Below are 27,869 nucleotides of genomic sequence, written 5' to 3'. Positions count from 1 at the left end.
GAGCACTGCAGACCTGCCCCTGGAGGGTGGCTGAGTCAGTGTTCCCAAATGAGAAAGAGGAGCATGTGATCAGGCTCAGATGATCACAAAGAGATATCTGGGGTTGACCTTCTGCCATCCTCTCCCTGGAGAACTCGCTCAGTGTGGGTTTCACAGGACACTGCAGCCTCTTCTCCTGGCAGCAGCGAGGAGGAAGACACTGTGCAGGGGGAATGGTGTGTGGCCCCCTGAGCTCCACCCATTTCCCCAGCCCTTCCCTCCTCCTGTGCCCTGGCCCCTGTCTTACCACAGGGACTGTGCCTTTGGATAGCAGGTCTTCATGCAGTCCTCCAATGTTGGGAAGTTGTTTTCGTTTCCTCCGCAACCGCTATATACAAACAGCTCACAGTGCCCGGTCTGGGCATTGTAGAAGTACCTGGTCATCGAGGCGTTGCAGACACCAACAAATTTAGGCTCCACGCAGAAAGCAGGCATAAAAGCTGGGGAAACTAGAGGGGCAATGGCTCAGTTATGAGGATGGTCATCACTGCTCCGTACAAGGACAACAACTAGAACCACCGGTTTGTTTGCAAGAGAGAATGTTAGGGTTGTGGAGTGTGGTCAAATTGAAATGCCCATTTGAAAACACCCCTTCTGGGACAGAATATGAATGTTGCTAGGGATGACATGATATAGTAATCACATACAAATGTATATCTCCTCATAAAGTCTTCTAAGAAAGATAGGTATAATGCCTTTGATAAGCTGAAGAACATCTATAAGACTTCCGAGGTGGTCCAGTGGTTAAGAATCTGTATTCCAATTAAGTAGTCCTAGGTTCAGTTCCTTGTCAGGAAACTAAACTTTCAAACGCTGTAGACACTAAGGAGGCAGGGCATAAATTCTTTATATTCATGACTGGAACTCTGTTCAAAGGATGTATGTAATATATTTCCCCTCTTCAGATGAGGAAATTGAAGATAACTTTTCCCATGAAACAGAGCATGTGGATGGTAGAGTCAGGACAAGTTACTATGGTGTCACAATGCATCTGATATAATATATGATTCTACCAGGAATTCGGGAAACACAGTTTACTTGTAAGAGTTTCTGGAGCTGGCGACCTACTTTCATTACTTCCTTGTAAGTAAGATAACCTAAGCCCCCAGATCAAACGGCAGACTGAGCCTGGATTTATCCTATCACAAATATGTGGTGTCTTTACCAACACTAAGCAATTCTCCAGACACCCACTGGGTGTCCCCCAGTCAATTGATGTCTGGTATGAAATCTATACAGTTACCCCCACAGGTTAAGCACCCAAGATTGTCCTCACTTTAGTGCAAGCAACGTGGTCCCCACTTAGTTTTGCTTATGACCAAATGGTTAAAATGGAGAGGTCCGTGATCCCAACTCCATGTTCAATAACTGAGTGTTAATGATGACTAAACTTTGGACAACACTTACCTACTGTTCCCAGATGAATATACATGAAACAGCACAGTGAAATGGAGGAGAGGAGTAGGGCCAAGGAACAGTGGAGGTGTGTGGAGCCTCCATTCCCCAATTAGTACAGCACCTTGCAATGGTATTGACCACCCAGAAAACTCTCTGAACCCAAATACTTATGCACTGTTCAGGTTTCAATAGAAAGGCTTATGGAAGGAATCATTGGTCATTGATTTGAATCTCAGTGCCCTTCCCTCTTCCCCAAGGTGCAGACACTGCTGCTGCTGCTAAATCGCTTCAGTCATGTTCGACTCTGTGCAACCCCATAGACGGCAGCTCATCAGGCTCCCCCGTCCCTGGGATTCTCCAGGCAAGAACACTGGAGTGGGTGGTGCAGACACTACAAACCTTTATTCTCCTCATTGAGTGTTGAGTATTCCATATTGAGTGTTGGCAATTCCTCTTGCGTATGGTTATCGAACTGTATTCTGGAAATCATCACCTGACCTATGAAGGAGAGTAAATTTCAAGAATTTCAGGAGGCCTGGTCCATGAAACAGGAAAAGGATCAAACATGGATAAGATAATACCAGTCAAAAGACAACAAGGGAAGGGGTCTGGAGACTTTCGTTATATTTTATCAGCCTTGCTCCCACAGGCTACCCCACAAGGGCTGTTTCTTGCTTTCCCTGCAGTTGCCCTCCTCCATGGTTCAACATCTTTTGATTACTCTTAACACAGGAATAAACATTATTTGATAGAGAAATACTTTTACTTGGCCAAACTATGTAGGTAGACATCTTTTTTCAGATTAAAACATTCTGATGGAAAATGGACAAATCTGTTCATGACAAGTGAATAAAGTCTTTCTATTCATAACTCATCATCCCTTCTAAGAACTAATGTAACATGTTTCCTCGTGTTGATGATTTGCCTCAGGAAACAAGCATGTGGCTGGCCTGGTCAGGACAAGATACTGTCATGTCATGTCACATTTGATACACTATTGATTGGCTAGGACCTCAACAATACGAATGACCAGTGAGCGTTTCCAGGTCCAGGGTCTTACTTTCACTACTCACCTTTCCCCAAGCCTCACCTGAGCCCTCACATCACAGGGGAGGGTGAGCCTGGCTGAGTCTATTTTTCTGACACCAAATACATGGTTTTTCCACCAACCATCCAATTCCCAGCACCCAACAGGCCTCCCATTGTCCATTGACTTCTGATATCATATCTGTGGAGTCAGGGCTGATGCCACAGGTTGAGGTATCAGGAATGCCCTGACCTCAGATGCCAGCCATCTGAGGTCAGGGCATTGAGTGTTCTCGAGTTATCATGCTTCTGACCAAGTGACTGAAACTCGAAATTTCCATGACTCCACCTCCATGCTCAAAAAGTCAATAGAACCAGCGACCAAACTCAGGAAAACTCAATCACTGTTCTCGGACTAACATACAGGAAATAACTCAGAAACCATGAAATGGAGGAGATCCTTCGGACATGGGAGGAGTGGAGGTGGACGGAGCCTCCATGCCTTCCTGAGCAGAGCACCCTCACCTCATGACCATTTCTTCCCACGTCATAAGCTCTCTGAGCCAATATTTATGGATTTTTATTGAGGTTTCACTCAATAGGCATATGTGTTGAATCATCAGCCAGTGGTGACTGACCTCAGGCTCAGTGCCCTCCTCTCTCCCCAGAGGTGCAGAAAGTTCTAACCTTTAAGTGCTTTCTTGACTATCTCAGCCAATCCTGTTAGTATACTGGCTCCCTTTCCGAAAATCTTGGTACCTAAGAAAGACAAACATTTCAAAATTTTCACAACTATTGGACCATGAACAGGACAACATTCAAATATGAAAAATAAAATCATAGGAAAAAGTGGAGAAAGGAAAAGGCCTGGACAATTTGCTAATATTGTTCAAGCCTTGGTCCCATGAGCCAAGGGCTGGTTTTCATCCTTTCCCAGCAGTTCCATTTCTGAGTGGTCAGGGTCCGTGTGATTAATTTTTAAATAGAAGGATGATCATTATTTGACCCATAAGCATTCTTTCTTTTGGCCCCAAGTAAGTAGGTAGAGAAATATTTCATGAACATATCCTTGTGGAAAATGACCAAACATGGCCATGAAATGTGAATAAACTGCTTATATTTATGACTGATAATACGTTCAGTGGAGAAGGAAATGGCAACCCACTCCAGGATTCTTGCCTTGAAAATCCCATGGACAGAGGAATCTAGCAGGCTATAGTCCATGGGTCGCAAAGAGTCGGACACGACTGAAGAAACTTTGCTTCAAGTTCAAAGAACTCATGCAGCACTTATCTGCTGATCACATGAGAACTATAGATGACTTGCCAGAGGACACATGGCATGAGGGTGACAGGGTCCAAACAAGATACACATTGTCACAACCCACTTGATACACTATCCTATTCTGCCCTGAACTCTGAAAATACCAACACCTGGTAACAGCTTCTGGGTGCAGTGTCCCACTTTCATTACTCCCCTGGCCCAGCACTCACCTGAGCTCCCAAAGCACAAGGGAGAGTGAGTTGGGTTTCCTTGACACCAAATATGTGGTGTCTCTAGAAACAACATCCAATTCCCCAAACACCCACTGGGTGTGCAACAACGCAATTTAATTCGGATAGAAAATTGGGGGAGTTAATATACATTCTTCATGCTGAGGTCTCAGAACTGTCCTCGCTTCAGATACCAACCATGTGGGCACATCCCTCATGATTTGACAAAGTGTCTAAAACTGGGAAGTTCCATTACTTCACATCCATGTTCAGTAATTCAGTTAATCTGATGACCAACCTCAGGAAGACAACTCACATGCGGATCTCACAGTAATATTAAGGATAAATCTAGACACACCAAAATGAGTGAGATATGCAAGGCAAAGTGGAAGTGAAGTTGTGGGGAGACTCAATTTCCTAGAGAACACAGGACCCTCATATCACCAACCTCCCTAATTTAACAGCCCAAAAGCTTTCTGAATGCCAACTTTTATGGATTCTTCTTCAGGTTTCATTCAACAGGTATTTTGATTGAATCATTGGCCAGTGGTTACTGTTCCCAAAATCAGGGCCCTCTCCTCTCCCCAGAAATACAAGAAGATCAAACCTTTAATCACACCACCTAGGATACTTTTGACCACATGTACTACTGAACGCTTCTCAAGTACCCGCTTCTGGCTTGTCTCCACACCTATGAAAGACAGAAAATTCCAGATTTCAGGAGGCCTGGTCCATGAACTAAAACAAGGATCAAATATGCATAATAAAATGGTAGTGAAGAGTGGACGAAGGAGGGAACAAATATGGATAATAAACAGCTGTCAAAACAGGACATGGGAAAGGGACTGGAGACTTTCCTAATAATGTCTCAGCTTTGATATCAAGAGTCAACCTACAGAGGACTGTTTCACACATTCCCTGCAGAACACTCATACCAGGTTTTTCTAATTTCTTTTCATGATAGCATAATACTCATTATTTGACACCTAAATATTTTTCCTTGCCCAAACTAAGAAGGTAAAGAAATTTTCTAAGAATTATACATCTTGGTGGAACATGCACAAAACTCACCATGAAACATTTATGCAATGTTGAGGTCTCAAGATATAGGTTTATTGATTGAATCATTGGTAATTGGTCATTGATCTGAATCTCAGTACCCTTCCCTCTTCTGCAAGGTCCAGAAAATACAAACCTTTATTCTCCTCACTGAGTGTTGAGTATTCAATCTTGAGTGTTGGCAATTCCTCTTGTGTATGGTTGTTGAATTGTATTCCGGAAATCATCACCTGACCTATGAAAGAGAGTAAATTTCAAGAGTTTCAGGAGGCCTTGGAATGGAAACAGGAAAAGGATCAAGCATGAATGAGATAATAACAATCAAGACAACAAGGGTAAGGGCCTGGTCACTTTCATTATACTGCATCAGCCTTGCTCCCACAGGCTACCCTACAAGGGCTGAGCTTCTTTCTTTCCCTGCAGTTGCCCTCCTACATGGCTCAACATCTTTTGATTACTCTTAATACAGGAATGAACATTATTTGATAAAGAAATATTTTACCTGGCCAAGGCATGCAGGTAGAGAATCTTTTTTCACAATAACACATCATGTTGGAAAATGGACAAATCTGTTCTTGACATGTGAATAAAGTCTTTCTACTCGTAACTTGTCATCTGTTCTAAGAACTAATGTAGCCCTGTTCCATTCTTTTGGAATCCTGTTCCAAAACTAATGTTTCCCTTGTTCAGATGAGGAAACAGCAGATGACTTGGTCAGGACAAAAGCATGTGGGTGGCCTGGTCAGGACAATATACTATCACATCGCAACTAATTTGATACGCTATATATTGGCTAAGAACTCGACAATACAGAGAACTGGTGAGAGTTTCCAGATCCAGGGTCTTACTATCACTACACACCTCTCCCAAGACTCACCTGAACCCTCACATCACAGGGGAGGCTGAGTCTGGGTGAGTCTATTTCTCCTGACACCAAATGCGTGGTCTTTCCACCAACCACCCAATTCCCAACACCCAACGGGCCACCCACTGTCCTTTGATTTCTGATACCGTGTCTGTGGAGTCAGGGCCGATGCCGCAGGTTGAGGTATCAAGACTGCCCTGACTATAGATGCCAGCCATGTGTTCTTGAGTTATCATGTTTCTGAACAAGTGACTGAAAATGGAACTTTCCACCCTACCTCCATCCTCAAAAACTCAATCAAACCAGTAAACAAACTCAGGAAAACTCTGAATCCCTGTTCTGAGAGTAACGTACAGGAAAAAAACTCAGAAACTGTGAAATGGAGGAGATCTTTAGGACATGAGTGTAGTAGAGTTGGATGGAGCCTCCATGCCTTCCTGAGCAGAGCACCCTCACCTCATGACCGTTTAGCTCCACCTGATAAGCTCTCTGAACCAATATTTATGGATTTTATTGAGGTTTCATCACTCAAGACTCATATGTATTGAATCGTCAGCCAGTGGTGACTGACCGCAGGCTCAGTGCCCTCCTCTCTCCCCAGAGGAGCAGAAAGTCCTAACCTTTAAGTGCTTTCTTGATGATTTCAGCCAATCCTGTTAGTACACTGGCTCCCTGTCCAAAAATCTTGACACCTAGGAAAGACAAACATTTCAGGAATATTGCACCATGATCCAGGACAATGTTCACGTATGAAAATAAAACGATAGGAAAATGTAAGACAGAGGAAAGGCACAGAAAATTTTCTAGTATTGTACAAGCCTTGGTCCATGAACCCACCACAAGGCCTGGGTTTCATGCTTTCCTGGCAGTTGCTGTTCTCAGTGGTCCAGGTCTGTGTGATTAATTTTTATATAGAGGGATAATTATTACTTATCCCATAAATATTCATTCTTTCTGGCCCTAAGTGAGTAGGTACAGAACTGTTTCATGAAGATTTACTGGCATAAAATGACCAAACATAGCCATGAAATGTGAATAAGCTGTTTATATTTATGACTCGTAGTATTTTCCCAGAACTCATGCAGCACTTATTAGCTGTTCAGATGAGGACTATACATGACTTGCTGGAGGACACATGGTTTGAGGGTGACAGGATCCAAACAAGATACACCCTGTCACAACCAACTTGATATATTCTCCTATTCTGCCTGGAACTCTGAAAATACCGATAACTGGTGACAGCTTCTGGGTGCAGTGTCCCACATTCATTACTCTCCTGGCCCAGCACTCACCTGAGCTCCCAAAGCACAAGGGAGAGTGAGTTGGGTTTCCTTGACACCAAATATGTGGTGTCTCTCAAAACAATATCCAGTTACCCAAACACCCATGGGGTGTGCAACAATGCAATTTAATTTGGAGAGGAAATCAGGGGAGGTAACATGCATTCAGCATGTTGAGTCTCAGAATTATCCCGAGTTCAGGGGCCAGCCATGTGCGCCCCTTCGTCATTATTTGTCAAAGTGTCTAAAACTGGGAAGTTCCATTAACCCACCTCCATGTTCAATAACTCAGTTAATCTCATGACCAAACTCAGGAAGATGCTCACATCACCACCCTCCCTGTTTTAACAGCCCAGAGGCTCTCTGAATGCCCACAATTGTGGATTCTTCTTGCGGTTTCACTAAACAGGAATTTTGATTGACTCATGAGCCAGTGAGGACTGTTCCCAGTCTCAGTGCCCTCTCCTCTCCCCAGAGCTACAGGAAGAACACCAACCTTTAAGCACGCCGCCGAGGATACCTTTAACCACAGGTAGTACTGCACGCTTCTCAAGTCTCTGTTTATGGCTAGTCTCCACACCTAGGAAAGACAGTAAATCCAAGAGTTGCAGGAGGCCTGGTCCGTGGACTAAAACAATGATCAAATATGGATAAAAATAGTCATCAACAGTACAAATGAGGGAAAAAAATATGGGTAATATGCAATAGTCAAAATAGAACATGGGAATGGGCCTGGAGACTTTCCTAATAATGTCTCAGCTTTGGTTCAGGAGTCAACCTACACAGGGCTCTTTCTTATATTCCCTGCAGAACATTCATCCCAGCTTGCCTTAATTATTTCTCGTGATAGCAGAAGACTCATTATTTGACACCCAAATATTCTTTGTGGCACAAAGTAAGTAGGTAAAGAATTTTTTTTGATGAATGCATATTGGCAGAACATGTACTAATTCACCATGAAATATTTATGCGCTGTTGAGATTTCACGAAATAGGTGTATTGACTGAATCATTGATCATGGATCTGATCTCAGTGCCCATCCCTCTTCCCCGAGGTCCAGAAAATACAAACCTTTATTCTCCTCAATGAGTGTTGAGTATTCAATCTGGAGTGTTGGCATTTCTTCTTGCGTATGGTTATCGAACTGTATCCCAGAAATCATCACCTGACCTACGAAAGAGAGTAAATTTCAAGAGTTTCAGAAGACATGGTCCATGAAACTAGAAAAGGAACACAGATGCATAATATAATACCAGTCAAAAGACAACAGGGGAAAGGACCTGGAGACTTTCCTAATATTGTATCAGCCTTGCTCCCATATGCTACCCCAAAGGGCTGTGTTTCTTGCTTTCCCTGCAGCTGCTCCCCTCGTGGCTCGGATCTTTTGATTACCCTTAATAATATGGGAATAAACATTGTTTGATAAAGAAATATTTTTACTTGGCCACAGAAAGTATGTAGAGAATGATTTTTTCAGGTTAACACACTGTGTTGGAAAATAGACAAATCAGGTCATGACACATGAATAAAGTCTTTCCTTTCATAACTCTTCATCTGTTTTAAGAACTAATGTAACTTGTTTCCCCTGTTCAGATGAGGAAACCCCAGATGACTTCCCCAGGAATAAGCATGTGGGTTGCCTGGTCAAGACAATATACGATGATGTCACAAACCATATGATACACTATTGATTGGCTAGGAACTCAATAATACAAAGAACGGGTGAGAGTTTCTAGGTCCAGGGGATTACTTTTACTACTCACCGCTCCCCAATCCTCACCTGAGCCATCAAATCACAGGGGAGGGTGAGTCTGGGCTTTTTCCTGACACCAAATATGTGGTTTTTCCAACTACCATCCAATTCCCAACACCGAATGGGCCACCCAGTGTCCATTAACCTTGGATACCATATCTGTGGAGTTAGTGCCAATGCCACAAGTTGAGGTATGGAGAAGCCCAGACTTCAGTGCCAGCCAAATTCAGTGTTCTCAAGTTATCATGTTTCTGAACAAGTGACTGAACCTCGAAATTTCCTCTCTACCTCCATGCTCAAAAGCTCAAACTCAGGAAAACTCTTAATCACTGTTCTCAGAGTAACGTACAGGAAAAAACTCAGAAACACTGAAATGGAGATCTTTAGGGCACAGGTTAGTGGAGTTGGATGGGCCTCCATGACCTTCTGAGTAGAGCACCCTCAACTCATGACCATTTAGCCCCACCTGATAAGCTCTCTGAGCCAATATTAATGGATTTGTATTGAGGTTTCACTCAAGACTTTTATGTATTGAATCGTCAGCCAGTGGTGACTGACCTCAGGCTCAGTGCCCTCCTCTCTCCCCAGAGGAGCAGAAAGTCCTAACCTTTAAGTGCCTTCTTGACTATTTCAGCCAATCCTATTAGTATACTGGCTCCCTTTCCAACAATCTTGACACCTAGAAAAGACAAACATTTCAGGAATATTGCACCATGATCCAGGACAATGTTCACATATGAAAATAAAACGATAGGAAAATGTAAGACAGAGGAAAGGCACAGAAAATTTTCTAGTATTGTACAAGCCTTGGTCCATGAACCCACCACAAGGCCTGGGTTTCATGCTTTCCTGGCAGTTGTTGTTCTCAGTGGTCCAGGTTTGTGTGCTTAATTTTTAAATACAGGGATAATCATTACTTGTCCCATAAATATTCATTCTTTCTGGCCTCAAGTAAGTAGGTAGAGAACTCTTTCAGGAACATTTCCTGGTGTAAAATGACCAAACATGGCCATGAAATGTGAATAAGCTCTTTATATTTATGACTCGTAATATGTTCCCAGAACGCATGCAGCACTTATCTGCTGATCACATGAGGACTATACATGACTTGCCAGAGGACACATGGTTTGAGGGTGACAGGGTCCGGACAAGATGCACCCTGTCACAACCCACTTGATATACTTTCCTATTCTGCCTGGAACTCTGAAAATACCAACACCTGGTAACAGCTTCTGGGTGCAGTGTCCCATTTTCATTACTCCCCTGGCCCGGCACTCACCTGAGCTCCCAAAGCACAAGGGAGAGTGAGTTGGGTTTCCTTGACACCAAATATGTGGTGTCTCTTGAAACAATATCCAGTTACCCAAACACCCATGGGGTGTGCAACAACGCAATTTAATTCAGAGAGGAAATTGGGGGAGGTAACACGCATTCTGCATGTTGAGTCTCAGAATTGTCCCGAGTTCAGGAGCCAACCATGTGCACCCATTTGTCAGTATTTGGCAAAGTGTCTAAAACTGGGAAGTTCTGTTACCCCACCTCCATGTTCAAAAACTCAGTTAATCTGATGACCAGACTCAGGACAACCACTAACATAGGGATCGCACCTTGTTACTACAGATAATTCTAGGCACACCACAATGAGTAGATGTGCAAAGCAAAGTGGAAATGGAGTTGTGGGGAGCCTCCATGTCCTAGAGAACGCAGAACCCTCATATCACCACCCTCCCTGTTTTAACAGCCCAGAAGCTCTCTGAATGCCCCACATTTGTGAATTCTTCTTGCAGTTTCACTAAACAGGAATTTTGATTGAATCATAGGCCACTGAGGACTGTTCCCAGTCTCAGTGCCCTCTCCTCTCCCCAGAGCTACAGGAAGAACATACCTTTAAGCACTCCACTGAGGATACCTTTAACTGAACGCTTCTCAATGCCCTGTTTATGCATTGTCTCCACACCTAGCAAAGACAGTAAATCCAAGAGTTGCAGGAGGCCTGGTCCATGGATTAAAACAACGATCAAATATATATAATAAAATAGTCATCAAAAGTGGACAAATGAGGGAACAACTATGGATAATACACAATAGTCGAAAGGGAATGTGGGAATGGGCCTGCAGACATTCCTAATAATGTCTCAGCTTTGGTTCAGGAGTCAACCTACACAGGGCTCTTCTTACATTCCCTGCAGAACATCTCATCTTGCTCTAATTATTTTTCATGATAGGGGAATAATCATTATTTTAACCCAAATATTCTTTGTGCCCAGAGTAAGTAGGTAAAGACATTTTTTGGATGAATACATATTGGCGGAACATTCACTAAATTCACCATGAAATATTTATGCACTGTTGAGGTTTCACAAAAGACACGTATTGACTCAATCATTGGTCACTGGTCATGGATCTGAATCTCAGTGAGCTTCCCTCTTCCCTGAGGTCTGGAAAATACAAACCTGTGATCTCCTCACTAAGTGTTGCGTATTCAATCTCGAGTGTTGGCAATTCCTCTTGAGTACTGTTATCAAACTGTATCCCGGAAATCATCACCTGACCTATGAAAGACAGTAAATTTCAAGAGCTCAGAAGACATGGTCCAAGAAACAAGAAAAGGAACACAGATGCATGATATAATACCAGTCAAAAGACAACAGGGGAAAGGGCATGGAGACTCTCCTAATATTTTATCAGCCTTGCTCCCACAGGCTACCCCAAAGGGCTGTTTCTTGCTTTCCCAGCAGCTGTTCCCCTCATGGCTCAGATCTTTTCATTACTCTTAATTATATGGGAATAAACATTGTTTGATAAAGAAATACTTTTACTGGCCACAGCAAGTAGGTAGAAAATCACTTTTTCCCCTTAACACACTGTGTTGGAAAATAGACAAATCAGGTCATGACACATGAATAAAGTCTTTCCTTTCATAACTCTTCATCTGTTCTAAGAACTAATGTAACGTGTTTCCCCTGTTCAGATGAGGAAACTCCAGATGACTTCCCCAGGAATAAGCATGTGGGTTGCCTGGTCAAGACATTATACGATGACGTCACAAACCATATGATACACTATTGATTGGCTAGGAACTTGACAATACAGAGAACAGGTGAGAGTTTCCAGGTCCAGGGGATTACTTTTACTACTCACCGCTCCCCAAGCCTCACCTGAGCCATCAAATCACAGGGGAGGGTGAGTCTGGGTTTTTTCCTGACACCAAATATGTGGTTTGTCCAACAACCATCCGATTCCCAACACCCAACAGGCTGCCCAGTGTCCATTGACCTTGGATACCATATCTGGGGAGTTAGTGCTGATGCCACAGGTTGAGGTATCAAGTCTGCCCAGACTTCTGATGCCAGTCAAGTGTTCTTGAGTTATCAAGTTTCTGAACAAGTGATTGAAGCTTGAAATTTCCACTCTACCTCCATGCTCAAAAACTCAGTCAAACCAGTTAATAAACTCGGGAGAAGTCTTATTCACTGTTCTCAGAGTAACGTACGGGAAAAAACTCAGAAACACTGAAATGCAGGGAATGTTTTGGCATTGGTGTAGTGGAGTTGGATGGAGCCTCCATGCCTTCCTGAGCAGAGCACCCTCACCTCATGACCGTTTAGCCCCACCTGATAAGCTCTCTGAGCCAATATTTATGGATTTGTATTGAGGTTTCACTCAAGACTCATATGTATTGAATCGTCAGCCAGTGGTGACTGACCGCAGGCTCAGTGCCCTCTTCTCTCCCCAGAGGAGCAGAAAGTCCTAACCTTTAAGTGCTTTCTTGATGATTTCAGCCAATCCTGTTAGTACACTGGCTCCCTTTCCGAAAATCTTGACACCTAGGAAAGACAAACATTTCAGGAATATTGCACCATGGTCCAGGACAATGTTCACGTATGAAAATAAAACGATAGGAAAATGTAAGACAGAGAAAAGGCACAGAAAATTTTCTAATATTGTACAAGCCTTGGTCCATGAACCAACCACAAGGCCTGGGTTTCATGCTTTCCTGGCAGTTGCTGTTCTCAGTGGTCCAGGTCTGTGTGATTAATTTTTATATAGAGGGATAATTATTACTTATCCCATAAATATTCATTCTTTCTGGCCCTAAGTGAGTAGGTACAGAACTGTTTCATGAAGATTTACTGGCATAAAATGACCAAACATGGCCATGAAATGTGAATAAGCTGTTTATATTTATGACTCGTAATATGTTCCCAGAACTCAGGCAGCACTTATCTGCTGTTCAGATGAGGACTATACATGACTTGCCGGAGAACACAGGGTTTGAGGATGACAGGGTCCGAACAAGATACACCCTGTCACAACCCAGTTGATATACTCCCCTATTCTGCCCTGAACTCTGAAAACACTGATATTGGTAACAGCTTCTGGATGCAGTTTCTCACTTTCATTACTCCCCTGGCCCAGCACTCACCTGAGCTCCCAAAGCACAAGGGAGAGTGAGCTGGGTTTCCTTGACACCAAATATGTGGTGTCTCTCAAAACATCATCCAATTCCCCAAACACCCGTGGGGTATGCAAGAATGCAATTTAATTTGGAGAGGAAATCAGGGGAGGTAACATACATTCTGCATGTTGAGTCTCAGAATTGTCCCAATTTCAGGAGCCAGCCAATGTGCGCCCATTTGTCATTATTTGGCAAAGTGTCTAAAACTGGGAAGTTCCATTAACCCACCTCCATGTTCAATAACTCAGTTAATCTCATGACCAAACTCAGGAAGATGCTCACATCACCACCCTCCCTGTTTTAACAGCCCAGAGGCTCTCTGAATGCCCACATTTGTGGATTCTTCTTGCGGTTTCACTAAACAGGAATTTTGATTGACTCATGGGCCAGTGAGGACTGTTTCCAGTCTCAGTGCCCTTTCCTCTCCCCAGAGCTACAGGAAGAACACAAACCTTTAAGCACGCCGCCGAGGATACCTTTAACCACGGGCAGTACTGCACGCTTCTCAATGCCTTGTTTATGGATTGTCTCCACACCTAGGAAAGACAATAAATCCAAGAGTTACAGGAGGCCTGGTCCATGGACTAAAACAATGATCAAGTATGCATAATAAAATAGTAGTCAACAGTGGACAAATGAGGGATAAAACATAGATAATACGCAATAGTCAAAACAGAACGTGGGATGGGCCTGGAGACTTTCCTAACAATGTCTCAGCTTTGCATCAGGAGTCAACCTACACAGGGTTGTTTCTTACATTCCCTGCAGACATTCATTCCAGCTTGCTCTAATTATTTTTCATGATAGCAGAATATTCATTATTTGACACCTAAATGTTCTTTGTGGCCCAAAGTAAATAGGTAAAGAAATTTTTTTAATTTAAATTTATTTTTTACATGAATGCGTATTGGTGTAACATGCACTAAATTCACCATGAAATATTTATGTGCTATTGAGGTTTCAAGAAACAGACGTTTGACTGAATCATTGATCATTGGTCATGGATCTGAATCTCAGTGCCCTTCCCTCTTCCTTATGGTACAGAAAATACAAACCTTCATTCTCCTCACTGAGTGTTGAGTATTCAATCTCAAGTGTTGGCAATTCCTCTTGAGTACTGTTATCAAACTGTATCCCGGAAATCATCACCTGACCTATGAAAGACAGTAAATTTCAAGAGTTCAGAAGACATGGTCCGTGAAACAAGAAAAGGAACACAGATGCATGATATAATACCAGTCAAAAGACAATAGGGGAAAGGGCCTGGAGACTTTCTTTATATTGTATCAGCCTTGCTCCCACAGGCTACCCCAAAGGGCTGTGTTTCTTGCTTTCCCTGCAGCTGCTCCCCACCTGGCTCAGATCTTTTGATTACTCTTAATAATATGGGAATAAACATTGTTTGATAAAGAAATATTTTTACTTGGCCACAGAAAGTATGTAGAGAATGATTTTTTCAGGTTAACACACTGTGTTGGAAAATAGACAAATCAGGTCATGACACATGAATAAAGTCTTTCCTTTCATAACTCTTCATCTGTTCTAAGAACTAATGTAACGTGTTTCCCTGTTCAGATGAGGAAACCCCAGATGACATCCCCAGGAATAAGCATGTGGGTTGCCTGGTCAAGACAATATATGATGACGTCACAACCCATTTGATGCACTATTGATTGGCTAGGAACTCGACAACACAGAGAACGGGTGAGAGTTTCCAGGTCCAGGGATTACTTTCACTACTCACCACTCCCCAAGCCTCACCCTGAGCCATCAAATCACAGGGGAGGGTGAGTCTGGGTTTTTTCCTGACACCAAATATATGGTTTTTCCAACAACCATCCAATTCCCAACACCCAACAGGCCTCCCAGTGTCCATTGACCTTGGATACCATATCTGTGGTGTTAGTGCCAATGCCACAGGTTGAGGTATCGAGACTGCCCAGACTTCAGATGCCAGCCATGTGTTCTCGAGTTGTCATGTTTCTGAACAAGTGACTGAAACTCGAAATTTCCACTCTATCTCAATGCTCAGAAACTCAATCAAACCAGGAACAAACTCAGGAAAACTCTTAATCACTGTTCTCAGAGTAATGTACAGGAAAAAACTCAGAAACACTGAAATGGAGGAGATCTATAGGGCGTGGGTGTAGTGGAGTTGGATGGGCCTCCATGACCTTCTGAGTAGAGCACCCTCAACTCATGACCATTTAGCTCCACCTGATAAGCTCTCTGAGCCAATATTTATGGATTTGTATTGAGGTTTCACTCCAGAGTCATATGTATTGAATCGTCAGCCAGTGGTGACTGACCTCAGGCTCAGTGCCCTCCTCTCTCCCCAGAGGAGCAGAAAGTCCTAACCTTTAAGTGCTTTCTTGACTATTTCAGCCAATCCTGTTAGTATACTGGCTCCCTTTCCGACAATCTTGACACCTATGAAAGACAAACATTTCAGGAATATTGTACCATGAACCAAGACAATATTCACATATGAAAAATAAAACATTAGGAAAAAGTAAGACAAAGTAAAGGCCTGGAGAATTTTCTAATATTGTACAAGCCTTGGTCCCATGAACCAACCACCCAACAGCTGGGTTTCATGCCTTCCCAGCATTTGCTCTTCTCAGTGGTTTAGGTCTGTGTGATTAATTTTTAAACAGAGGGATAATCCTCATTTGATCCATAAATATTCTTTCTTTCTTGCACCAAGTAAGCAGGTATAGAATTTTTTCATGAACATTTCCTGGTATAAAATGACCAAACATGGCCATGAAATGTGAATAAGCTCTTCATATTTATGATTCGTAATAAGTTCCCAGAATTCATCCAGCACTTATCTGCTGTTCAGATGAGGACTATGGATGACTTGCCAGAGGACACATGGCATGAGGGTGACATGATCTAAACAAGATATATCATGACACAACCCACTTGATACACTATCCTATTCTGCCTGGAATGCTGAAAATACCAATAATTGTCAGAGCTTCTGGGTACAGTGCCCCACTTTCATTACTCCCCTGGACCAGCAATCTCCTGAACTCCCAAAGCACAAGGGAGAGTGAGTTGGGTTTCCTTGACACCAAATATGTGGTATCCTTCGAAACAACATCCAATTCTCCAAACACCCACTGGATGTGCAACAACACAATTTAATTTGGATAGGAAATCAGGGGAGTTAATATACATTCTGCATTTTGATGTCTCAGAACTATCCTCAGTTCAAATGCGAACCATGTGGGTCATTGATCTGAATCTCAGCGCCCATCCTTCTTCCCCGAGGTGCCCAAACTACAAACCTTTATTCTCCTCACTGAGTACTGCATATTCAGTCTTAAGTGTTGGCAATTCCTCTTGTGTATGGTTATAGAATTGTATTCTTGAAATCATCACCTCATCTATGAAAGAGTAAATTTCAAGAGTTTCAGGAAGTTTGGTATATGAAACAGGAAAAGGGTCAAACATGGATAAGATAATACCAGTCAAAAGACAACAAGGGAAAGGGCCTGGAGACATTCATTATATTGTGAAGCCTTGTTCTCACAGGCTACCCTACAAGGGCTGTGATTTTTGCTTTCCCTGCAGCTGCCCTCCTCCGTGACTCTACATCTTTTTATTACTCTTAATAATATAGGAATAAACCTTTTCCAATGAGAAATATTTTTACTTGGCCACAGCAAGTAGGTAGAGAATATTTTTTCAGATTAACGCATTGTGGTGGGAAGTGGACAAATCTGGTCGTGACACGTGGATAAACTGTTTCTATTCATAACTCATCATCTGTTCTAAGAACTCATGTAACATGATTCCCTGTTCAGATGAGAAAACTGCAGATTACTTGCACCAAGACACACATTCAGGAGGCTTGGTCAGGACATGATACTGTCACATCAATACGCATTTGATACACTATTGCTTGGCTAGGAACTTGACAATACTGACAACTGGTGAGAGTTTCCAGGTCCAGGGTCTTGCTTTCCTAACTCACCTATCCTCAAGCCTCACCTGAGCCATCACATCACCATCGTGGGTGACTCTGGGATTTTTCCTAACACCAAATACACGGTTTTTCCAACAACCATCCAATTCCCAACACCCAACATGCCAAAGTCCACTGACTTCTGATACCATCTGTGAAGTTCGGGCCAATGCCACAGGTTGATGTAGGGAGATGGCCCTAACTTCAGATGCTAGCCATGCCCTCTTGAGTTATCATGTTTCTGACCAAGTAACTGAGACTTTCAATTTCCACAACTCTACCTCCATGCTCAAAAACTCAATCAAACCAGCAACCAAACTCAGGAAAACTCTTAATCACTGCTGTCAGTGTACATTACAGGAAAAATCTCAGAAACAGTGACTACGAGGAGATCTTTAGTACATGGGAGGAGTGGAGATGGATGCAGCCTCCATGCCTTTCTGAGCAGAGCACCTTCAACTCACGACTGCTTCTTCCCCCCTCATAAGTTCTCTGAGCCAATATACATTGAGTTTCATTGAGGCTTCACTAAGAGTTCAATATGTATTCAATCGTAAGCCAGTGGTGACTGATCTCAGTCTCAGTGCCCTCCTCTCTCCCCAGGGGTTCAGAAAGTCCTAACCTTTCATTGTTTCGTTCAGTATTTTAGCCAATCCTCCTAGTATACTGGCTCCCTTTCCGACAATCTTGGAACCTATGGAAGACAAAAATTTCAAACATTTCAGAATATTGGAACATGAACCAGGACAACATTCACATATGAAAAATAAAATGATAGGAAAAAGTGAGAAAAGGGAAGGTCAGCGGAATTTTCTAATATTGTAAAGTCCTTGGTCCCATGAACCAACCACACAAGGCCTGGGTTTCATGCTTTCCTGGCAGCTGCTCTTCTCAGTGTTCTAGGTCTCTGTGATTAATTTTTAAACAGAGGGATAATCATCACTTGAGCCATAAATATTCTTTCTTTCTGGCCCAAGTAAGTAGGTACAGAAATGTTTCATGAACATTTACTGGTGTAAAATGACCAAAAATGGCCATGCAATGTGAATAAGCTGTTTATATTTATGACTGGTATTATATTCCAAGAATTCATGCAGCACTTATCTGCTGTTCAGATGAGGACTGTGGATGACTTGCCAGAGGACACATGGCATGAGGGTGACAGAGTTCGAACAAGATACACCCTGTCACAACCCACTTGATACACTCTCCTATTCTGAAGGGAAGTCTGAAAATACCGATAATTGGTAACAGCTTCTGGGTGCAGTGTCCCACTTTCATTACTCCCCTGGCCCAGCACTCACCTGAGCTCCCAAAGCACAAGGGAGAGTGAGTTGGGTTTCCTTGACACCAAATACGTGGTGTCTCTAGAAACAACATCCAATTCCCCGAACACCCACTGGGTGTGCAACAACGCAATTTAATTCAGATAGAAACTCGAGGGAGTTAATATACATTCTGCATGTTGAGGTCTCAGAAGTGTCCTCACTTCAGATGCCAGCCATGTGGGCCCATCCCTCATGATTTGACAAAGTGTCTAAAACTGGGAAGTTCCATTACCCCACCTCCGTATTCAATAACTCAGTTAATCTGATGACCAAACTCAGGAAGACCACTCATATAGGGATTGCACCTTGTTATTAAGGATAATTCTAGGCACACCAAAATGAGTAGATGCGCAAGGCAAAGTGGAAATGGAGTTGTGGGGAGCCTCCTTGTCTTAGAGAACACAAGACCCTGACATCACCACCCTCCCTGTTTTAACAGCCCAGAAGCTCTATGAATGTTCTCTGAATGCCTGAATTCTTCTTGAAGTTTCACTAAACGGGTGTTTTGATTGAATCATTGGCCAGTGAGGACTGTTCCCAGTCTCAGTGCCTTCTCCTCTCACCAGAGGTACAGGAAGAACAAACCTTTAATCACACCACCGAGGATCTTTTTAAACACTTCTCTTACTGAACGCTTCTCAAGGCCATGTTTGTGGCTTGTCTTCATACCTATGAGAGACAGTAAATTCCAAGAGTTTCAGGAGGCCTACCCATGAACTAAAACAATGATCAAATATGGATAATAAAATAGTCATCAACAGTGGACAAATGAGGGAATAACTATGGATAATACACAATAGTCAAAAGGGAACATGGGAAAGGGCCTGGAGACTTTCCTAACAATGTCTCAGCTTTGGTATCAGGAGTCAACTTACTCAGGGCTGTTTCTTTCATTCCCTGCAGAACATTCATCCCAGCTTGTTCTAATTATTTTTCATGATAGAGGAATACTCATTATTTGACACCCAAATATTCTTTGTGGCCCACAGTAAGTAGGTAAAGAAATCTTTTGAGATGAATGCATATTGGCAGAACATGCACTAAATTCACTATGGAATATTTATGCACTGTTGAGGTTTCAACAAACAGGCTTATTGATTGAATCATTGGTCATTGATCATTGATCTGAATCTCAGTGCCCTTCCCTCTTTTGAGAGGTTCAGAAACTACAAACCTTCATTCTCCTCACTGAGTGTTGAATATTCAATCTCGAGTGTTGGCAATTCCTCTGGCGTGTGGTTATCGAACTGTATCCCGGAAATCATCACCTGACCTATGAAAGAGAGTAAATTTCAAGAGTTTCAGGAGGCCTGGTCCGTGAAACAAGAAAAGGAACAAACATGGATAAGAAAATACCAATCAAAAGACAACAAGAAAAGGGCCTGGAGACTTTCTTATATTGTATCAACCTTGTTCCCACAGGCTACCCCACAAGGGCTATGTTACTTGCTTTCCCTGGAGCTGCTCCCCTCGTGGTTCAGATCTTTGATTACTCTTAATAATACAAGAATAACATTATTTGATAAAGAAATATTTTTACTTGGCCACAGCAGGTAGGTAGAGAATTTCTTTTTCAGTTCAACACATTGTGTTGGAAAATGAACAAATCAGGTCATGACACATGAATAAAGTCTTTTCTTTCAGAACTCTTCATCTGTTCTAAGAACTAATGTAACATGTTTCCCCTGTTCAGATGAGGAAACTCCAGATGACTTCCCCAGGAATAAGCATGTGGGTTGCCTGGTCAAGACAATATATGATGACGTCACAACACATATGATACACTATTGATTGGCTAGGAACTTGACAACACAGAGAACGGGTGAGAGTTTCCAGGTCTAGGGGATTACTTTCACTACTCACCACTCCCCAAGCCTCACCTGAGCCATCAAATCACAGGGAAGGGTGAGTCTGGGTTGTTTCCTGACACCAAATATGTGGTTTTTCCACAACCATCCATTCCTAACACCCAATGGGCCACCCAGTGTCCATTGACCTTGGATACCATAGCTGTGGAGTTAGTGCCAATGCCACAGGTTGAGGTATCAAGACTGCCCAGACTTCAGTGCCAGCCATGTGTTCTTGAGTTATCATCTTTCTGAACAACTGACTGAAACTCGAAATTTCCACTCTATCTCAATGCTCAGAAACTCAATCAAACCAGGAACAAACTCAGGAAAACTCTTAATCACTGTTCTCAGAGTAACTCAGAAACAGTGAAATGGAGGAGATCTTTAGGGTACGGGTGTAGTGGAGTTGGATGGAGCCTCCATGCCCTTCTGAGCAGAACACCCTCAACTCATGACCGTTTAGCCCCACCTGATAAGCTCTCTGAGCCAATATTTATGGATTTTATTGAGGTTTCACTCAAGACTCATATGTATTGAATCATCAGCCAGTGGTGACTGACCTCAGGCTCAGTGCCCTCTTCTCTCCCCAGAGGAGCAGAAAGTCCTAACCTTTAAGTGCTTTCTTGATGATTTCAGCCAATCCTGTTAGTATACTGGCTCCCTGTCCGAAAATCTTGACACCTAGAAAAGACAAACATTTCAGGAATATTGTACCATGATCCAGGACAATGTTCACATATGAGAAATAAAACGATAGGAAAATGTAAGACAGAGGAAAGGCACAGAAAATTTTCTAATATTGTACAAGCCTTGGTCCATGAACCCACCACAAGGCCTGGGTTTCATGCTTTCCTGGCAGTTGCTGTTCTCAGTGGTCCAGGTCTATGTGATTAATTTTTAAATAGATGGATAATCATTACTTGCCCCATAAATATTCATTCTTTCTGGCCCCAAGTAAGTAGGTAGAGAACTGTTTCATGAAGATTTACTGGTGTAAAATGACCAAACATGGCCATGAAATGTGAATAAGCTCTTCATATTTATGACTCAAAATATGTTCCCAGAACTCATGCAGCACTTATTAGCTGTTCAGATGAGGACTATACATGACTTGCCGGAGGACACATGGTTTGAGGGTGACAGGGTCCGAACAAGATACACCCTGTCACAACCCAGTTGATATACTCTCTTATTCTGCCCTGAACTCTGAAAACACTGATATTGGTAACAGCTTCTGCGGGCAGTGTCCCACTTTCATTACTCCCCTGGCCCAGCACTCACCTGAGCTCCCAAAGCACAAGGGAGAGTGAGTTGGGTTTCCTTGACACCAAATATGTGGTGTCTCTCGAAACAACATCCAGTTATCCAAACACCCACGGGGTGTGCAACAATGCAATTTAATTCAGAGAAGAAATCGGGGGAGTTAACATACATTCTGCATGTTGAGTCTCAGTATTGTCCCGAGTTCAGGAGCCAACCATGTGTGCCCATTCGTCAGTATTTGTCAAAGTGTCTAAAACTGGGAAGTTCCATTAACCCATCCCCAGGTTCAATAACTCAGTTTATCTCATGACCAAACTCAGAAGACACTCACATCACCACCCTCCCTGTATTAACAGCCCAGAGGCTCTCTGAATCCCCACATTTATGGATTCTTCTTGCAGTTTCACTAAACAGGAATTTTGATTGACTCATGGGCCAGTGAGGACTGTTCCCAGTCTCATGCCCTCTCCTTTCCCCAGAGGTACAGGAAGAACAAACCTTTAAGCACACCACCGAGGATACCTTTAACCACAGGTAGTACTGCACGCTTCTCAATGCCCTGTTTATGGATTGTCTCCACACCTAGGAAAGACAATAAATCCAAGAGTTGCAGGAGGCCTCGTCCATGGACTAAAAACAACGATCAAATATGGATGATAAAATAGTTGTCAACTCTGGACAAATGAGGGAACAACTATGGATAATACGCAATAGTCAAAACAGAATGTGGGAATGGGCCTGGAGACTTTCCTAATAATGTCTCAGCTTTGGTATCCAGAGTCAACCTACACAGGGCTGTTTCTTATATTCCCTGCAGGACATTCATCCCAGCTTGCTCTAATTATATTTCATGATAGAATAATGCTCATTATTTGACACCCAAATACTCTTTGTGACCCAAATTCTAGGTAAAGAAATTTAAGATTAATACATCTTGGTGGAACATGCACAAGATTCACCATGAAATATTTATGCACTGTTGAGGTTTCAAGAAAGATACTTATTGAGTGAATCATTGGTCTTTGATCATTGATCTGAATCTCAGTGCCCTTCCCTCTTCCCCAAGGTGCAGACACTACAAACCTTTGATCTCCTCACTGAGTGTTGAGTATTCAATCTCGAGTGTTGGCAATTCCTCTTGTGTATGGTTATCGAATTGTATTCCCAAAATCATCACCTGGCCTATGAAAGAGAGTAAGTTTCAGAAGTAAATTTTCAGCCTGGTCCAGTATTATCTTAATAATACTGGAATAAACATTATTTGACAGAGGAATATAATTATTTGGCCACAGCAAGTATGTAGAGAACTTTTTTTTCAGATTAACACATTGTGGTGGGAAATGGACAAATCTGTTCGTGACACATGAATAAAGTCTTTCCTTTCATAACTCGTCATCTGTTCTAAGAACTCATGTAACATGTTTCCCCTGTCAGGTGAGGAAACTGCTGATGACTTGCCCAGGAATAAGCATGTGGGTTGCCTGGTCAAGACATTATACGATAATGTCACAACCCATATAGTACACTATTGATTGGCTAGGAACTCGACAATACAGAGAACTCGGGAGAGTTTCCAGGTCCTGGGTCTTACTTTCACTACTCACCTCTCCCCCAGCCTCACCTGAGCCCTCACATCATAGGAGAGGGTGAGTCTGGGTTTTTTCCTGACACCAAATACATGTTTTTTCCACCAACCACCCAATTCCCAACACCCAGTTGGCTGCCCACTCTCAATTGATTTCTGATACCACATCTGTGGAGTTAGTGCTGATGACACAGTTTGGGATACGAAGACTGCCTTAACTTCAGATGCCCACCATGTCTTCTCAAATTATCATCTTCCTGAACAAGTGACTTAAACCTGAAATTTCCATGATTTCACCTCTATGCTTAAAATAACTCAATCGAACCAGTCCCCATTCTCAGGAAAACTCTTAATCACCTTTCTCAGATTAATGTCCAGGAAAAATCTCGGAAACAGTGAAATGGAGGAGATCTTTATGGCACAGGAGGAATGGGGTTGGACAGAGTGTCTGTGTCCTCCTGAGCAGAGCACCGTCACCTCACAACCATTTCCTCCCACCTCATAAGCTCACTGAGCCAATATTTATGGCTTTATATGAAGTTCCAGTCAATAGTCATATGTGTTGAATCGTCAGCCAGTGGTGACTGACCTCAGGCTCAGTGCCCTCCTCTCTCCCCAGAGAAGCAGAAAGTCCTAACCTTTAAGTGCTTTCTTGACTATTTCAGCCAATCCTGTCAGTATACTGGCTCCATTTCCAATAATCTTAGTACCTGTGAAAGACGGAGATTTCAAAATTTTCAGGAATATTGGACTATGAACCAGGACAACATTCAAATATGAACAATAAAACGATATTCAAATGGGACAAAGAAAAAGGCCTGGAGAATTGTCTAATATTGTACAAGCCTTGGCCCCATGAGCCAACCACACAAAGGGTGGGTTTTATGCTTTCCCAACATTTCCTCATCTGGGTGGTCCAGGTCTGTGTGATTAAATTTTAAATAGAGGGATAATTATTACTTGGCCCATAAATATTTTTTCTTTCGGCCCCTAGTAAGCAGGTAGAGAAATCGTTCATGAACATATCCTAGTGTAAAATGACCAAGCATGGTCATGAAATGTGAATTAGCTGTTTATATTTATGACTTGTAATATTTTCCAAGAACTCATGCAGCACTTATCTGCTGTTCAGATGAGGACTATGGCTGACCTGCTGGAGGACACATGGCATGAGGGTGACAGGGTCTGAACAAGATACAACCCAACTGATACACTATCCTATTCTGCCAGGAACTCTGAAAATACCGGTAACCGGTGACAGCTTCTGGGTGCAGTGTCCCACTTTCATTACTCCCCTGGCCCAGCACTCACTTGAGCTCCCAAAGCACAAGGGAGAGTGAGTTGGGTTTCCTTGACACCAAATATGTGGTGTCTCTAGAAACAACATCCAATTCCCCAAACACCCACTGGGTGTGCAACAACGCAATTTAATTCGGATAGGAAATCGGGGGAGTTAACGTACATTCTGCATGTTGAGGTCTCAGAAGTGTCCTCACTTCAGATACCAGCCATGTGGGCCCATCCCTCATGATTTGACAAAGTGTCTAAAACTGGGAAGTTCTGTTACCCCACCTCCAAGTTCAATAACTCAGTTAATCTGATGACCAAACTCAGGAAGACTATTCACATAGCGGTCACACCTTGTTATTAAGGATAATTCTAGGCACACCAAAATGAGTAGATGTGCAAGGCAAAGTGGAAGTGGAGTTGTGGGGAGCCTCCATGTCCTAGAGAATACAGGGCCCTCACATCACCACCCTCCCTGTTTTAACACCCCAGAAGCTCTCTGAATACCCGCATTTATGGATTCTTCTTGAGGTTTCATCAAATAGGTATTTTGCTTAAATCATTGGCCAGTGGGGACTGTTCCCAATCTCAGTGCCCTGTCCTTTCCCCAGAAGTGCAGAAAGCTCAAACCTGTAATCACACTGCCAAGGACACTTTTAACCACATTTACTACTGAACGCTTCTCAAGTTCCCATGTGTGGTTTGTCTCCAGACCTATGAAAGACAGTAAATTCCAAGAGTTTTAGGATGCCTGGTTTATGAACTAAAACAAGGATCAAATATGGATAATAAAATAGTAGTCAACAATGTACAAAGGAGGGAAAACATATGGATAATACACAATAGTCAAAAGGGAACATGGGAAAGGGCCTGGAGACTTTCCTAATAATGTCTCAGCTTTAGTATCAGGAGTCAACCTTCAACTGGTTGTTTCTTACATTTCCTGCAGACAATTCATCCCAGGTCTTTCTGATTATTTTTCAGATAGAGGAATACTCATTATCTGACACATAAATATTCTTTGTTTCCCAAACTAAATAGTTAAAGAAATTTTTTTAGAGTAACACATCTTGGCAGAGCATGCACAAAATTCACCATGAAATGTAATTCAATTTTTATTTTAATTAATTAAAATAAATAATTTAATGAATTAAATGTAATTCAATTTTTATTTTAATTAAATATTTAATTTAATTAATTAATTTAATTAATTGTTTTAATAAATTAATTGTTTAATTAAATTAAAATTAATTAAATTTTAATTTAATCTTTTCAAAAAGCCATGTAACATGTATCCCCTGTTTTGGTGAGAAAATTGCAGATGACTTGCCCCAGGACATGGCATGTGTGTTTCAGGGCCAGGACAAGATTCTGGCATGTTACAACCTATTTGATACAGTCCTTGATTATCCCAGGAACTCTGAAAATACAGATAACTGGAAACAATTTATGGGTGCAATATGTACTTCCATTGCTCCCCCTCTTTGAAGCATCACCTGAACCGCCAGTCACAGGGGAGAGTGATTCTGGGTTTTTCCCTCACACCAAATATGTGGTGTCTCTACCAACAGCAGCCAATTCCCCAAACACCCACTGGGTGTTCAACAAGTCCATTTACTTCTGATGGGAATCGATGGAGTTACTGCAGATTCTGAAGGTTGGGGACTCAAGACTGTCCTCAGTTCAGATGCCAGCCATGAGATCCTGAGTCAATCATGCTTGTGACCAAATAACTAAAATGGAGGGGCAGGCAAGTCTATGACCCCAACTTCAAATTCAACAACTCAACAGAACCGGTGGCTGAACTTCGGGAAACCATTGCTTACTATTCGCAGATTAATGTACAAAATATAACTTGAAGCAGCAAAATGGAAGAGATGTGCAGGGCAAAGGGAGAGGGAGATGTCCCCAGCCTCTGTGCCCTAGTGAGCACAGCACCCTCACTTCAACTTCCTATATTCGCCAACCCACAAGCTCTCTGAGCCCAGAAATACATAAGGTATTTCTCCCTAGGGTTCACTAAGCAGGCATGTTGGTTGGATTATCAGCCACTGTGATTGATCTCACTCTCAGTTTCCTCCCTTCTCCTCAGAGGTGCTGGAGTGGCAGCTGTTGAAAACTGTAAACATTAAATGGGTGCTTGTGGTTTCTTGGACACAAACCACACCTCAAGGTTACCTTGAGCTGCCTTTTGTTACTCATCTCATAACATCTAAAGTAAGGAAACCTCAAGAGTTTTAGGAGACCTGGGCCATTAGCTAAGAGATGGTTCAAATTTTAAGCTTTTTATTACTATACAGGGTTTCCCTGGTGGCTCAGCTGGTAAAGAATCCACCAGCAATGCGGGAGACCTGGGTTCAATCCCTGTGTTTGAAAGATCCCCTGTAGAAGGCAAAGGGATCCCATTCCAGTATTCTGGCCTGGAGAATTCCATGGATGATAGAGTTCATGGGGTCTCAAAGAGTTGGACACGGCTGAACAACTTTCACTTTACTTACTTTTATCACTGCACTACAGCGAGGTTCACAGACATGGCAGGGAACAAGAATAGAGATTCTCAGAAATGGGGCCCCTGATCTGGCAGAATTTTGAGACACATATATAGATATAGATATAGATAGATAGATGGATATAAAATTCTAATAAATACAAAAGTTTAATAAATATCCTCATGAGAGTCATGATGTCAGTGGAGTTAAAAGTCTGCAACTAAAGACTTCCCTGGTAGTCCAATAGAAAAGAATCCACATGCTAATGCACAGGACTTGGGTTCTATCCCTTGTTGTGAAGATTCCATTTGCATTGCGGCAACTAAGAAGGTGAACTGCAACTACTGACCCAGATGCCTAGAGCCCCTGATCTGCAACAAGAGAAGCCACCCCAATGAGATTCCACACTCTGCAACCAGAGAGAAGACTCCGGAACTAGAGAATACTCTTGAAAAGGAGGAAGACCAGTGCTGCCAAAACCAAAGAAACAAACAAAAATCCTGGCCAGCATGACAGAGAAATCCAAAGACGGTTGGCAACACCCAATCCACACCTGCCCCACCCACTTTCATGGACTTCCATTGTTTTCCCGAAAGCTGTAGAAGAGAGGTGAGGCCGGACCTACCTTCATCCTGGATATGGTGTATATTCAGTGGGGTGCTGTCCACCAGGATAACCAGGAGGACGAGAAGGGCTGCGGAGAGGCAGAGCTGTCTCAT

General features: G+C 42.6%; 1 protein-coding gene across 1 annotated transcript; it reads right to left on the bottom strand.

Annotated features, from left to right (window-relative positions):
• Window positions 1-282: 282 nt before the first annotated feature.
• LOC109567707 (trophoblast Kunitz domain protein 1-like) lies at window positions 283-27,869 on the bottom strand. Its single transcript, XM_070800673.1, is given in 21 exon segments — window positions 283-488; window positions 1,837-1,935; window positions 3,151-3,222; window positions 4,564-4,647; window positions 5,152-5,250; window positions 6,501-6,572; window positions 7,657-7,740; window positions 8,232-8,330; window positions 9,521-9,564; window positions 12,712-12,740; window positions 13,825-13,854; window positions 13,856-13,908; window positions 16,669-16,767; window positions 17,971-18,042; window positions 19,262-19,345; window positions 19,851-19,949; window positions 21,136-21,207; window positions 22,288-22,371; window positions 22,873-22,971; window positions 24,013-24,084; window positions 27,776-27,869. Coding segments are annotated over 21 exon segments (1,746 nt in total).

The sequence above is a fragment of the Bos indicus genome, chromosome 13 (genome assembly GCF_029378745.1).
Source record: "Bos indicus isolate NIAB-ARS_2022 breed Sahiwal x Tharparkar chromosome 13, NIAB-ARS_B.indTharparkar_mat_pri_1.0, whole genome shotgun sequence".
Taxonomy (NCBI): Eukaryota; Metazoa; Chordata; class Mammalia; order Artiodactyla; family Bovidae; genus Bos; species Bos indicus.
This window is presented reverse-complemented; position numbering and strand designations above follow the sequence as displayed.